General features: G+C 42.2%; 2 protein-coding genes across 2 annotated transcripts; one reads left to right on the top strand and one right to left on the bottom strand.

The window, feature by feature from the left end:
- Nucleotides 1–2,171: 2,171 nt before the first annotated feature.
- alox5ap (arachidonate 5-lipoxygenase-activating protein) lies at nt 2,172–4,550 on the bottom strand. Its single transcript, XM_019869541.1, has 5 exons — nt 4,388–4,550; nt 4,252–4,318; nt 3,127–3,197; nt 2,568–2,649; nt 2,172–2,371 (listed from the first exon to the last, which is right to left on the bottom strand). Exons 1-5 carry the CDS (start codon nt 4,455–4,457, stop codon nt 2,206–2,208), a joined length of 456 nt encoding a protein of 151 aa, XP_019725100.1. The 5' UTR covers nt 4,458–4,550; the 3' UTR covers nt 2,172–2,205.
- Nucleotides 4,551–6,317: 1,767 nt separating this feature from the next.
- On the top strand, nt 6,318–10,893 carry LOC109515625 (solute carrier family 22 member 4-like). Its single transcript, XM_019869534.1, has 11 exons — nt 6,318–6,614; nt 7,329–7,511; nt 7,642–7,745; nt 7,836–7,990; nt 8,168–8,339; nt 8,524–8,656; nt 9,255–9,349; nt 9,426–9,640; nt 9,808–9,990; nt 10,074–10,209; nt 10,385–10,893. Exons 1-11 carry the CDS (start codon nt 6,408–6,410, stop codon nt 10,452–10,454), a joined length of 1,653 nt encoding a protein of 550 aa, XP_019725093.1. The 5' UTR covers nt 6,318–6,407; the 3' UTR covers nt 10,455–10,893.
- The last annotated feature ends 3,594 nt before the right edge of the window (nt 10,894–14,487 follow it).

Here is a 14,487-nt window from a genome sequence, read left to right as displayed (position 1 = left end):
TGTATTTTTCTTCGATCAACACACGATTCACTTTTTGATGTTCTTTTATTTTGTCAAAGGCCCGGAAACGGCACGCTCTCCACACAGCTAACTTTATGATGCTATAACAACACGGCGCCGAGCTGTAGGCGTCACAACATGGTCAAGATGAGAAAAGAACAAGCAACCGAACTTGAGAGGATCACAGTGACGGAGCTTCACCACTTTCTCCTGCGACCCCCAAATGGCTTTTCGGGGGAGAGCACCCCACTCCACACAGTCATCCGCGGGGACGCCGACAGCAGCCTGCTGCTGGCCGACCCCTGCGACACGTCCGCGGGCCGCGTAGTCTTCCACGGATCGCTGGGCAGGTTTGTTTGGAGCAGGGCTTGGGAGCTCTTATTTTGTTAGGATAAATCAATTAAGGCGAATGTGTGCATGCAAATACCGGAATTAAAGCCGCGTTTCAACAAAGTGAGAAATGTTAACATATTCGGAATTCGTAGTGTGTTTCAAGAAAGTGAGAAATGTTTACGTGCAAATATAACCTTTAAAGTCGCGTTTCAATTCGGTGACAACTTATTTGCGGTCAAATCAAAAGAATTGAAGTTATGTTTCAACCAAGTGAGAAGTGTTTTAACAGAAGAATTAAAGTTGTATTTAAATAAGTGTTAGAATATTAATGAGAGTTGTTTTTCAATAAACGGATACACGATTAAAATAATAATTACAGTCATGTTTCAATGAAGTGACATTTAAATCAATAACTGAGGAGTGTTTCAATAAAGTGTTAATGTTTGTAAGCATGAAAGTTGTGTTTCAACAAAGTGAGAAATGTTGACTTGAACATATAAGAATAAAAGTTATTTTTTCCCTCCAAACAACTAAACAGGATCATCACAGTGACAGACTTGTTGCAGTACAGCAACTTCCGGAGGAACCTGCTGTCCAAAAACATGTATATGCTGGTGGCCACGTGTATGCCTGAAAGCGCAGGTATTATGCCGAATGCTAAGAAATGAACATTACATGCGTGCAAGTGTCCATTTATACATCATTTGTTTTCCTATTGGGCAAATGCTTGGAAACAAGCATCTATGCTAAGCCTCGTGTGCAACCCACTCGAAACAATTTTTTTTTTTTTTTTGTGCAAATGCACGAGCACTCACACAAAGGTGCCAATGTTGAAAGATGAGCGTTACACGCATGCTGTAATACGTTAAAAAACATTGTTCGATATCTGCAGAGGTTGTAAAGCGCTATGTTGTGTGCCTGCGTGGTGCTGACCCGATGGTCCGATGGCACATGGAGAGGGGTCTGGACTGGGAATTCTTTTTTCTTTAAAAAAACCAACTAGACCTACTTTTTCATTAATGTTTGAAGTCATTATTGGATGGGATAAATTTTTAATTACATGGGAGGCTGAATAAATTATTGATAGATTGATTATTTTTAGTTATCATACATTCGCTTATTATGAATGTTATTATTATTATTTTGATATTGATTGATTGATTGATTGATTTTGCTTGCAAAGAAGAAAGCTTATGCCTGCAATGATAAATTGATTATGCTTGCAAAGATGAACGCTTATGCCTGCAATCATTAATTGACTATGCCTGCAATGAAGAACGCTTATGCTTCTAATAAAAATATATTAATCATTATGTACTCACATTTATAATCAAGAATGCTTAGTGCACTGTACAGATGTACGTAATTTACACTCACATACACACACATAGTCAAACAAGTTCAGTGTGTCTTCAACAGCCCCCACCCTTTAGGTTGGACACACCTATGTAGTAGATTTCCCAATAAATAAGGGGGTGAAGGGGGAGATCGGGAGGTGTGACGTGCGAGAACTGAAACCGAACGCTTCTCCTCGTTCCCTCCTGGTACCAGAATTGAGTCTCCTGTCTCCTCCTTGTGTTTTATTCCTGAGTGTCAAATTGGATAAACCTGACACAACTTTGTAGCTTTTTCGGTCAACACCCTTCATTATGCTGTTGTTACTGTTATCATAATACTGTATAATAGATGTGATGCATTTGTACACTGTGATTGGATGCCGCCTCCTGGGAATCCACGAGGAGGGAAACCGAATTACAACTTTGTAGCTTTTTCGGTCAACACCCTGCATTTATACTTGTTTTTATTGCATGTTCAAATAAATGCAAAAAAAGGTCTTGTTGGTGGGGTCCGTCTTTGTTGGTGCTAATGCCGCTATGGGATGAGCAGCAATGCGGAGGCGGCCTTGGTGAGGGTCTCCAGCATATCTTTATTGTAGTCGCTCCCGCAGTAGCGCGCCACCAGGTAGTTGACAATTCCCAGCACGGACATCAGCATCAAGAAAAACAACATGCGTTTGCCAAACAGGTAGCCCGGAGTACTTCATGGAAATGGAAATAAAACAGGAAGACCACAACCGTTTCTCCAATGAGACCAACAGTTTGAATGAAGTGGTGACATTTTTGAAGTGTAAGTTAAATTCAGAAAATGTGTCTTCATTTCGACAGGAATCATTTCTATGGAAAATATGAAACTGTGGTGACAGTGGGAATTTTGGAAACGTGGAAAAAAATTACCTCTGTGAGCTTTGTCCCATGTAGCCCAGAAAGTATTTGTGACGCACCAACACGTACACCACGCCGGCGAATGCAGCTGGAGCTTGAAAACACATTATTATTATTAATGTAATTTCATGTTGGCAAAACAATAACATAATCAACAGTAAGGAAGCTTGATATTGATTTTACGTCATACCCTGTTGTTGGCTACAGCATCAATTCAAATGAGAAATGATGCCAACATAGTTTCATGCTCGATAGAGAAACTGCAAAGGCAGCCGTGTACCATTTCCTTGTTTTCTAATATTATCTCCCTTCGATGGAGTTGGCCCACCCGGTAGGGAGAGTCATCCATAAATGTTTGCATATAATCATATTTTATGCCACTTTTAAACAAATGCGGACACACACGGATGCACAAACACTCGCAGGTGTGGGTACACACACACACACAGACACACACACAAATGCACAGATGCAACCACCCACATGTACACCCATACCCACACGTGAATAAAAACACAAATAAACACACAGAAACACAAAAGGCTTGTGATATCACGTGCTAATGATTGACCTTGGCTGAGGCACAGGCCGGCGCACCACATGAGTGCAAGGAAGGTGGCATAGGCGTCCATACAGTTTCGCCTGCGGGGAAGTCACACAAAGGCAATGCTGGGAATTAGCTTGGCATACAATTGTTTGGACAGCGCTTCACCGTTTCTACATTTTGTCATGTTAGGGCTTTATTTCACACAATCTAAGCATGTTGTCGTCATAAAAAAAAACAAAAAACAAAAAAAAAAAAAACATACCCTCTTCTGAATCAGGTGTCCTCACATGCCCATCCACGAGTGTGCAACGTAATAGCATGACAATCGAGATGCTATCAAAGTGATAACGTGTTATGCAACCAACAGGAAATTAGTTAACGTGGACTTGAAGTCAGTGTTTTTTCAAACTGGGGCCCGCCGATTGTAGCTTGGGAGTCGGCAAAATAAAACTCACAGTTATTTATAGGGTGACTATAGAAAAGTCTACACACCCTTGATCAAATGTCAGGTCAAACCTTGGAAAACTTTATTCACTATTAATGTCACCTCTAACCTGTCCGACTCAATAAATCTTTTTGAAAAGGTAGAAATGGAATGAGATAATGTGGTTGCACAAGTATGCACACCCTCTTATATCTGGGACGTGGTTGTGTTCAGAATTAATCAATCACATTCAAATTAATATAAAATGGGAGTCAAAACACGCCTTCCACCATTTAATATGCCCCTGATGAACACAAAATAAACTTCTGATGTTTTAATAGGCTTTTCCTGATTTTTTTTTTTTTTTTTTTTTTTTGCATTGTGGCTGGGCCACGCTTCCATCAAATTTTAATTAAATTCATACCCAAAATCGGTTTTAGCATTATGCACGTATGATCTACTTAAAATATTCAATAAAAAATGAATACATTTCAAAAAAAAACTTAAGGGGTTTTACACCTTCACCAAAGTGAATTTAGCCATCTATTTGGATCACTTGCACCAAAGGAAGTGGCACAAGCTGTTTCCCGCTGAAGAAATAGGAAGTCTTGTTAAGTGTCTGAAATGTTAAATTAGACACAAAGGGTCCAAGAAAGTTGAATCTAAATACAAAGCTTACTTGAATACATGTAGTTGTAGTAAAATGCTAATTTAGCAGGGCTTACTTTGCGCAGGATACTCGTTCGAAAGCAGGTGTGTTGCACTCCTTCTCCACTTTGAGGGCAAAGAAAGCTTGAAAAAGATTTTTTTTTAATGAAACAAATCAGGAAATAATCAGTTTTATTGTCAAGCGGCGCTCACCATTCTGTAGCACGCTGACCAGGGTGACGATCACCAGCAGGTAGATGTTCTCCACCACCTTGTACTCCATCACAATGTGATGATGATAAGGACAAAGAAGGGACGTGCACGACTGTTGAGAGACAAAAGGACACTTGCACTGCGATGAGCTACTCTGATGAGCTTCCCCTTTATACAAATGAGGTCTATATTTGCGTCATAGACGGACAGTGAGTATAAAAAGTGTACGCACACCCCTGTTCAATTCATATTTTTTTGTCATCGGAAAAAAAGGACACCGAGATAAATCTTTTAAAACCTTTTTTCACCATGGAATGGTTCTTAATTCTTTCTTCTACTCATGGAGATTAAAAGGGGGAAAACAAAGTCAGCAAATTTGGTGGATCAGTCTTTTAGTATTCAAGGGCCGCACTGGATTATTCAAAGAGACAGATGGGCCATATCATTTCAGGATGAAGTTTAAAAAATAATAATAAAAATGAACATATGAGTGTCACATGTGTAAAATTTCTTTTTTAATGATAAATTAATAGCGTGTATAGATATTTATATATATTTAATCCATGCATTTTCATTTAGTCTATACAGTATATTAAATTGTAAATAATACTCATAACATTCATTCATTTGATTAGTAAATATTATGGTGAATTACATCATACATCATAATAAAAACAAGAAATAATGCTATTATTCAAATGTAATTAATTAGTTGTTATAGTGATTAATTCAATTAATTAGTTATGCTAATACGTCAACAGCCCAGAGAGGGCCAAAAGAAACCTGGCGTCAAACAGCACCGTCTTGTGTAAGGACAACGCAAGTGCAGGTGGATTCCACCCCTCCCCTTTCATGTTTGTCTGTTCATACTGAACAGAAAGTACAATACATCTTCATGACTGAGATGTTGAAAATATTCCATCTTTGTCAACTCCTGACACAGGCAATCAAAGAGCCCCAACAACCCTTTGTTCTGTGGACTTTAAACTTGCATGGTACAATAACTAAATGAGTCCCCTCACATGTACTAAACAAGGAACACGGTGTGAGGGGAGGGCGGGGTTTGTTATCGATACTGTAATCATCTCTAGTATAGGCCTGCCCGATTAACCCTTTAAACCGAGGGCAACTTTGCAAAAAACGCCTATGGAAAGGTGCACCCAAAGTAAATTTGTAGCTATTCTTCAACCATTTGGAGTATCAGCAAAGTTTTGGTCTCTTTTTGAAATATTCAAAATGTTATTATTATGAATATTTCTCCAATACAGTAAGAATCTGTGTAATCTGCTCCTGTCACTGAACCATGGATGTTCGAAAACAGACAAAAAAGGCGATTCTTATGTTCGTCTAATTTCTTTTCACAATATCTGCCTTGAAAATGGATTTAGAATGTTGATTAGGACTTGAAAACACTACAGGATCAAAGCTTAAGTCTCCCCAAGCTTCGGTTCAGATTTGACAATTGTAACATTTAGGGTACCATTCAAATCTCCAGAAACTCAGCTTTTAAAAGATGTATAACATGTTCACACATGACGACATGCATCAGCGATTTGTTTTGACAGATGACGGAGGGCCCTTGGCGGGGCCCTCCTAACTTTAAGGGGTTTTAACAGTGACGGCTTTAGGCAGCGCTAAAAAAAAAGTAACTGCCATCGCTGTGCGTTTGTACATTTTCCTCAAAAAACTTACAATAGCTGCGTGGAGTTCCTGGGAATTATGGGGTTGCTTCAAGGTAATGGTTTTAAACAGCTGGGAAGCTGTATTTTTTTTCCCTGACACCAATTGACACAAGAATCACAATAGCCTGTGTTCTGTGGACTTTAAACACGGCTTCCAATAAATGAGTCTCCTCACCTGTACTATATGACAGTGGGGGCTGAGTTGGCTCTTTACATTCTGGAGGTTGGTTGTCTTTCGTAATCATTACCAGACCAGGGCGATCCACCTTACATTTTACGTTGTATGACATGTTCTCGACAAGTTGCTTGGATATTTCCCCCGTAGAAGTTCCACGGACATGCAGCACTATGATAGCAGTGTGGCCTTTCTGGGAACGTGGGGTCGCTTCCAGCTGATTATTTTTTTCTTGCTCTGCTTCACTATCCTGCCCAACGGGATGGGTTCCTTCTCGTTTGTGTTCCTCACCGATACGCCCCGGCACCGATGCCGGATCCCCGAGGCTAACCTCAGCCAGGAGTGGCAGCAGGCTGCAGTACCTCTGGAGGTACACAACTACTCGGGTTATCTCTCAGCGTTCAAAGAGAGAAAAAAAAAAGTAATCTAGAAGATGTATTTTTTTTTTTGTTAAAAATGGAGGATAAGCAGCTCGGATGATGGATGGATGGATCGTCCTCTCAGTGGTTACAGTGTAGAGAAAAAGTCTACACACCCCTCCCTGTTTAAATGCCAACCATCCATTATACGAATCACTTATCCTCAGGAAGGTCGGGGTTAAAAATGTGCTGTGTTTTTTTTTTTTTTTTTGCGCTAAATGTAACACATCACCCTGCCGGATCCTGTATAAATCGTGTAATCTTCCTTTCAGGCAGTTATGGCAAGTTTGATGAATGTTTATCTCAGGATTCACACAAAGAATAGGAAGCAATATCCATGTTATGATGCACAATATTAAGATGTAAATGTGTGTTGCTCAGAATTCACATAAAAACTGTATGAATTCAAACAAAATACCTCCTGACCTGATGTGAACATGTTTTGGTTACACAAACGAATGTTGATTTCTTAGCATCCGCACTAGAAAATGAAGCTGCTGGATTGTATGAACTTTTGTATTGCTGTTCATATAAATCCTGATCTCACAACGTTTTTCCCTGATTCTGTTTCGCATACAAAATGAATGCTCAGCCATAACGCATGAATGCCCGTGTCTCAGCATTTACACCAACGTATTCAGGTTTTCGTGTCTGTACTTTGGTAGGTGGTGGACGGGGAGCTGCAGCCAAGCCGCTGTAGCCGCTACAGGTTGGACGTGCTCCGCAACCTCTCTGCCGGCGGGCTGCTGCCGGGCCGCGACGTCAACCTGAGCAGTCTCCAACAGGAGGACTGTGTCGACGGCTGGGTCTACAGCACCGAGATCTATCAGTCCACCGTGGTCTCCCAGGTCACTTTTTTTTTTTTTTTTCCCACATATAGACGTGTACATCTTTAAAATGTGGAGGGTCGGGGGGGTGATACTGAGTTGATGACTTTTAAGGGCTTCGGTGGAGTGACATTGTCAATTGCATTTCCAGTACGACTTGGTGTGTGGCCACCGTTGGAAACAACCTTTGACCACCACCATTTTCTTCCTGGGGGTCCTGGGAGGGTCCTTCATCTCCGGAGTGATCTCTGACAAGTAGGCATACATACCGGGGATTTAGAATTCAAAGGAACTATGTACAAGGTAATTCTTTGAGACTGAGTGTTTTGGTTCATTTTCCTCCAGGTTTGGCCGTAAACCGGTGTTGTTCACCACCATAATCATTCAGGCCGTGTTCACGTTGGTCCAGATTGCTGCGCCAACTTGGGAGGTGTTCTGCTTTCTTCTCTTCTGCAACGGTCTTGGCAATATCTCCAACTACGTATCCTGCTATGTGATGGGTATAATATTTTACAGCATTGGGGGAACAAACTGTTGAAAAGCTTGTTCGCTATATGGTGAAATAAAGCACAATTCAGATGGGGTGGTAGGTGGGTCGGTGGGGGGTTGTAATTGCTCCTAATGACCCAAAAGATTTGACCATACAAAATTCAAACAAATTGTTTTTGCTGGCACAGGCACAGAAATCCTCACGGGCAACGCTCGGGTAGTTTACTCGTCGACGGGTGTGTGTCTGGGCTTCACCTTGGGCTACATGATGCTTCCCCTCTTCGCCTACTTCATCCGAACTTGGGAAATGCTGCTGGTGGCCATCGGCGTGCCGGGTCTCATCTGCATTCCCCTGTGGTGGTAGGCACAAGGACTTGTAATGTAGTACAAATACTGTACAAGTACTGCTGGACTAAAGTAGAATTGTCATCTCTCTGTTTTTTGATTCATTCATTTGTTTTCATCTTTCATTTGTGTGTTTGCGTGTGTCTGTGTGCGTACTTGTATGGATGTGTGTGTGTGTGTGTTTGTTTGGGTGTGACAGGGTACTCCCAGAGTCTCCCATGTGGCTGCTGTCTCAAGGTCGAGTGATGGAAGCCGAGGCCATCGTGAGAAAAGCCGCCAAGATGAACCGAGTGGTCGCACCGGAGAAGATCTTTGACGATTCCAAATTGCAAGCAAGTTTGACTTTTGCTGCCACGAAGATACTCAAAGCAGGACAGCGAATAAGAACACTGTAATGTTATTGAAAATGTCCACTCAAGAGAGTTGTGTTTAACAGAGGTTCTTTACTAGTCGCTCGGAAACAGTGCAGGCCAGTGTAACAGTAACTAAGACACGTTCTCTTCACATGAACGAGGTCGGTTGCTATAGTAACTCGATAGGAGCTCTTTAAGGCATGTCGAACTGCCGTCGTAAATTTCAATGCGTATACTGTAGTCCTTATATGACAAACACCAATGTCAAAACAAAATGAAACAAAACAAACCTTTGGTTAGTCAACGGTAGTGGCAGTTGCCAATAGCTAACTATCCCAGATATTCCGGGTTGGAGATCATATGAAAACTACGTACAATGACGAAAAAAATAAAAAATAAAACGGCAATGACACACACACACACACACACACACACACACACACACACACACACACACACACACACACACACACACACAAAAAAAAAGCATGAAAAACATTCACTCGTTGATTAAAAGATGCTAGCGGCAGGTGGTGAGTAGCTAGCGGATAAAATTAAGGCCTTCAATTTGTTTTAGGCAGGCGAGAAGAGGCCAGTGGAGCACTACACTGTCTCAGACCTGCTGAGGAAAAGAAGCACTATCATGACAACCAGCCTCCTTTGCTGGGTGTGGTGAGTTCACACCCAACAGGAAAGCACCGCAACTACTGTATAGCCAAGTGTTGACGGCGAACTGTCACGTTTGCAGGTTCAGCATGAGCATCTGCTACTACGGCCTGTCCCTGAACACATCACAGCTCCACTCAGATCCGTACATCAGCTGCTTCCTGTCTGCCGTGGTGGAGGTTCCGGCGTACCTGAGCTGCAGTTTGGCCATACGATACCTGCCGCGGCGCATGGCCGTACTAGCCGTATTCCTCATTATGGGCGTGGCGCTCTTTTCCATCCAGCTGGTGCCTCAGAGTGAGCAGCACACCAAAGCAAAAGATTTGAGCCCCATGGAAGTTGAGCAAGGGTCCCTATCTGCTGTAATTCAAAACCAGTAGTGCTCCTTCAGCATCTAAGTGTGTGTCATAGTTCCACTGGCACAATTCTTGCTTGGACTGTTGTCGTTGCCCTTTCAACCTCAGGTATTCTCGGTCTGGCTGTGGCCTTGGAGATGTTGGGTAAGTTTGGCGCCACGGCGGGAACGTCACTGCTGTTCGCCTTCACGGCCGAGCTGTACCCGACGAGCCTGAGGAACACGGCATCCGGGCTCTGCCTCATGGTGTCACGAACGGGAAGCTGCATCGCGCCCTTTATAATACAGCTGAGTGAGGGTGGTTTCTCAACTTTCAGTTTGACTTTGACGTTTTGACTATGACTTTGTCACTACTATTATGTCGGTACCGCACAGACATCTTCTTCAAGTACCTGTCTTATATCACCTTGGGCATTCTGGCCATGCTGTCAATCCTGGCCACACTCTTCCTGCCGGAGAGTTTTGGACATCCGCTCCCGGAGACTCTTCAACATATGCAAAAGAGGCAAAGGTGTGATATTGTATTTTTTATTTTTATTTTGCATCAGTTGCTTTCTGACACAGTTCAAATCAACACATATTGATTTACCCTGTGACACTTAACCCTTCATTGTGCTCTTCTTCATCCTTCTTCTCCCCCCCCCGCCCCCCCTTCCTCTTACAAACCTACATGTGGATTTCTGCAGAGTGACCTTTCCAAATATCTGCGGACAAAAAACCTCCGAACCAATAAAGGTCTGCGAAAGCCGGCTGTGAAGACCGTTTGCACACTGTAGATTTTATCGACAAATTGAGGACTGCATTGTGTAATGTGTTATCATGATAACTTGGATGTACTCGAGATGGTATTCATCTATTTTGCACTGGATGACAACTTGTATATTTTATTTCTACATTTATGGAAGAATAATTGTTTCATCTGATTTTTCTACCTATATTATGTCATAAAAACACAATAGAGTAATGTTTAAACTGTATTTAAGGTACATGACATTTAACAGTGTTAAAATATATTTTATTAATCAATTGTTTCATCCCATTGTAAATTGTAATAATTTTTTATAATAAGAAATAAATTTGGGGGCCCCAAAGTCAGTCTTGGTATTTTGCTGCCTTCTGTTGAAATTACATTTGAAAAATACGTTTTCAAATATCGTGCATCAGTTCCACAAATGTGTCTGTTGTGATGCACACACACACACACACACAACGCGGAAGTAGCACGTTCAAGCTCACGTTTATTTTTGAAGACAAACACGGAAGTAGTTTAAGTCATCACGTTCGCTTGATGCGATATCTAGTGGGTCTGCTCCCCGGGACCGCAAGCAATAGCACTGTTTTCATCAGCGGGACTCTGGCTCACTTTTTAACGGACTGACAACCGTGGCCGCCCGGGAGTATCATTCTTCTTTTTCAACCACAGTCGTCGTCGAAGCACTTGGACCATTTTCCCCAATAAACTTTCGGACTCTTTTGTGTAGTTTTTATGTCCAGAAAGAAGGATGCAACCCCCACCGAGAAAGGTGAGATTTTTCCCGAACAGTTTGTGTGTAGCCTCGGAAGCTAACATCACTCGACGAAGTGGTACAAAACTTAATGGTTGCCAGACCACGACGAAAACACCTCTTCTTCTTTCACATTTTACTGACTTAAATATCTCAGTTTTGCGTATAATAAGAATTTAATTGCCTCCCCAAAAGCGAAGAATACTTATTAAAAGCTTATGTGCCACAATTGGAGTGGATACAGGTCCGTTTGATGTGCCCCCGTACCCATTCGAATTAAATGACATTCTGAACTGCACTCAAACGTCACTTTTCCGTTCTTTTTTATCCGTATCTTACTCGGATTTTCACGATTAACGTCACAGGGGTGTTACATCGGCGCGCAAGTTGTTCATTAAAGCGGTTCTTAAGATTAAGTAAATATCACTTCTCTTCACTCGACCCCCGCACTAAAAACTAGCGGACGGTTGCGAGATCGAATCGATAGCCATTTATGTATGTATGTGTGTGTGCGTGCGTGCTTGTGCGTGCGTGTGTGTGCGTGTGTGTGTGTGTGTGTGTGTGTGTGTGTGTGCGCGCGCGCGCGCGCAGATGCGTGTGTAAAAACAAGTGACTGTCGCTCTTAATCCAAATAGACATTGTATTTTTGTCCCGGCCGAATTTGAGAGTGGATCCAACTTGAATGCATACGTGTTGCATTAAGCCCCGTTCTTGATTTACGAGTATCTGAAGTTGTGCGTTCGTAAGTAATCTCGTTCTTTTTAATGGTAGTTTGGTTCATGTTTTCCCACTTCACGTCAATAGTAACGAAATAAAAAAGAGATCATCACTTAAAAGTGTTAAAAATCCAAACAATCCAGTCATTTAAAAAATGTTAAATCGGTATAAATACGTGTGTGTGTGCGTACGTGTGTGTGTGCGTGTGCGTGTGCGTGTGTAAAAACAAGTGACTGTCGCTCTTAATCCAAATAGACATTGTATTTTTGTCCCGGCCGAATTTGAGAGTGGATCCAACTTGAATGCATACGTATTGCATTAAGCCCCGTTCTTGATTTACGAGTATCCGAAGTTGTGCGTTCGTAAGTAATCTCGTTCTTCTTATGGTAGTTGGGTTCATGTTTTCCCCCTTCACGTCAATAGTAGCGAACTAAAAAAACAGATCATCACTTAATAGTGTTGAAAATCCAAACAATCCAGTCATTTACAAAATGTTAAGTCGGTATAAAGGGGGTCCACAGTTAACGACGGGGTGTACGCAAGTCGGAACGCACCTGTATAGACAAGTCAAGGGCGTACATAACAATTTAGGTCGGATTCCCCCCAGCGACCTACCTCTTGGATGAGCTCCAAGAGAAAATGATAGAAATCAAATAATAATAATATATAAATTATGTCATATATAAACAAATAATCTGACATGGCGATCGACTAGTTAGCATGTCCGCCTCACGGTACAGGGTTTGAGTCCGGGTCCCGGCCTTCCTGTGTGGATTTTGCATGTTCTCTGCGTGCCTGCGTGGGTCTTGTCCGGGTACTCCGGTTTCCTCTAATAAACTAGCGGACGGTTGCGAGATCGAATCGATAGCCGTTTATGTATGTATGTGTGTGTGCGTGCTTGTGTGTATGTGTACGTGTGTGTGTGCGTACGTGTGTGTGTGCGTGTGCGTGTGCGTGTGTAAAAACAAGTGACTGTCGCTCTTAATCCAAATAGACATTGTATTTTTGTCCCGGCCGAATTTGAGAGTGGATCCAACTTGAATGCATACGTGTTGCATTAAGCCCCGTTCTTGATTTACGAGTATCTGAAGTTGTGCGTTCGTAAGTAATCTCGTTCTTTTTAATGGTAGTTTGGTTCATGTTTTCCCACTTCACGTCAATAGTAACGAAATAAAAAAGAGATCATCACTTAAAAGTGTTAAAAATCCAAACAATCCAGTCATTTAAAAAATGTTAAATCGGTATAAAGGGTCCACAGTTAACGACGGGGTGTACGCAAGTCGGAACGCACCTGTATAGACAAGTCAAGGGCGTACATAACAATTTAGGTCGGATTCCCCCCAGCGACCTACCTCTTGGATGAGCTCCAAGAGAAAATGATAGAAATCAAATAATAATAATATATAAATTATGTCATATATAAACAAATAATCTGACATGGCGATCGACTAGTTAGCATGTCCGCCTCACGGTACAGGGTTTGAGTCCGGGTCCCGGCCTTCCTGTGTGGATTTTGCATGTTCTCTGCGTGCCTGCGTGGGTCTTGTCCGGGTACTCCGGTTTCCTCTAATATTCCAAAAACATGCACGGTAGGTTAATTGAACACTATATTCTCCCTAGGTGTGAGTGTGAATGGTTGTTTGTCGTCGAAAATAATTGTGAGGGAGCATGCAGTGTAAAGTGAAGTCAAGGGTGGGACTGCAGTTTGTCTTTGGCAAAGTTTCAAGGCCCTCGAATACTGTTTTGGGACCTATTGAAGTTGTGAAGGGAATTTATGCAGTGTGTCCCTACAAAACAAGCGAAAGTTCAGTTTTATTGTTGGTGGAGTTTGCATATCTTTGCAATTTTGAAGCAATTTCTTCTTGTTCCTATTTTTTTGTTAATAAAATGTTTTTTTAGGAATAATAATAATAATAATAATTTAAAATAACATGTTGTCATCACCTTCTGCAGGTCCGGGTCACCCAAGAGCTGAAACACACACACAGCGAGCAGCTAAGCAGACTGCACATCAAACACCAGGCTGAGTGTGACCTCCTGGAAGACCTGAGGTGAGCGGGCGCGTGTCGAACAGCAGATTTAATGTTTAAAAAAAAAAACAGCCAACAACGTCAGAAGAAGAAGTAAAAACCAGTAAATGTGGACTTTTGCGTCCTTAACAGAGTGAGGACCTCCTGTGTTTGACTTTTGACAAGCTCACATAAACACGAGACGCGTTGTCCAAGTGTTAGAGCAGCAGACGGTATTGTTCCCCAAAATGTAATACAGAACTTGATAAATCAGATGTTGCGGTCGTGTTTTTGCCACTTCCTGTCTGTGGCTGTCGGCACAGCTCTGAACCTTTCAGCAGCTGGGCGTCAAGACATGGGACAGCCGCCAGATGTTCCCATCGCCGACAGAGTGGGGAGGAAGCTCCCAGGAAGTCACGGCAGATCATTTGGAGGCACGGCGGTCGAGTCCGGACATGTTTACTGGCTTTGTGACGGTTTTTGCTGCACTCCGCTTTTCCCACCTGGGGTGCTGACCTCTTCTCTTAACGTCTAACTATAAATTACACCCGGGGGTCC

The sequence above is a fragment of the Hippocampus comes genome, unplaced genomic scaffold (assembly GCF_001891065.2).
Source record: "Hippocampus comes isolate QL1 unplaced genomic scaffold, H_comes_QL1_v1.1 scaffold109, whole genome shotgun sequence".
NCBI lineage: Eukaryota > Metazoa > Chordata > Actinopteri > Syngnathiformes > Syngnathidae > Hippocampus > Hippocampus comes.
The sequence above is the reverse complement of the archived record's forward strand: the minus strand, read 5'-3'. Positions and strand labels throughout refer to the sequence as shown.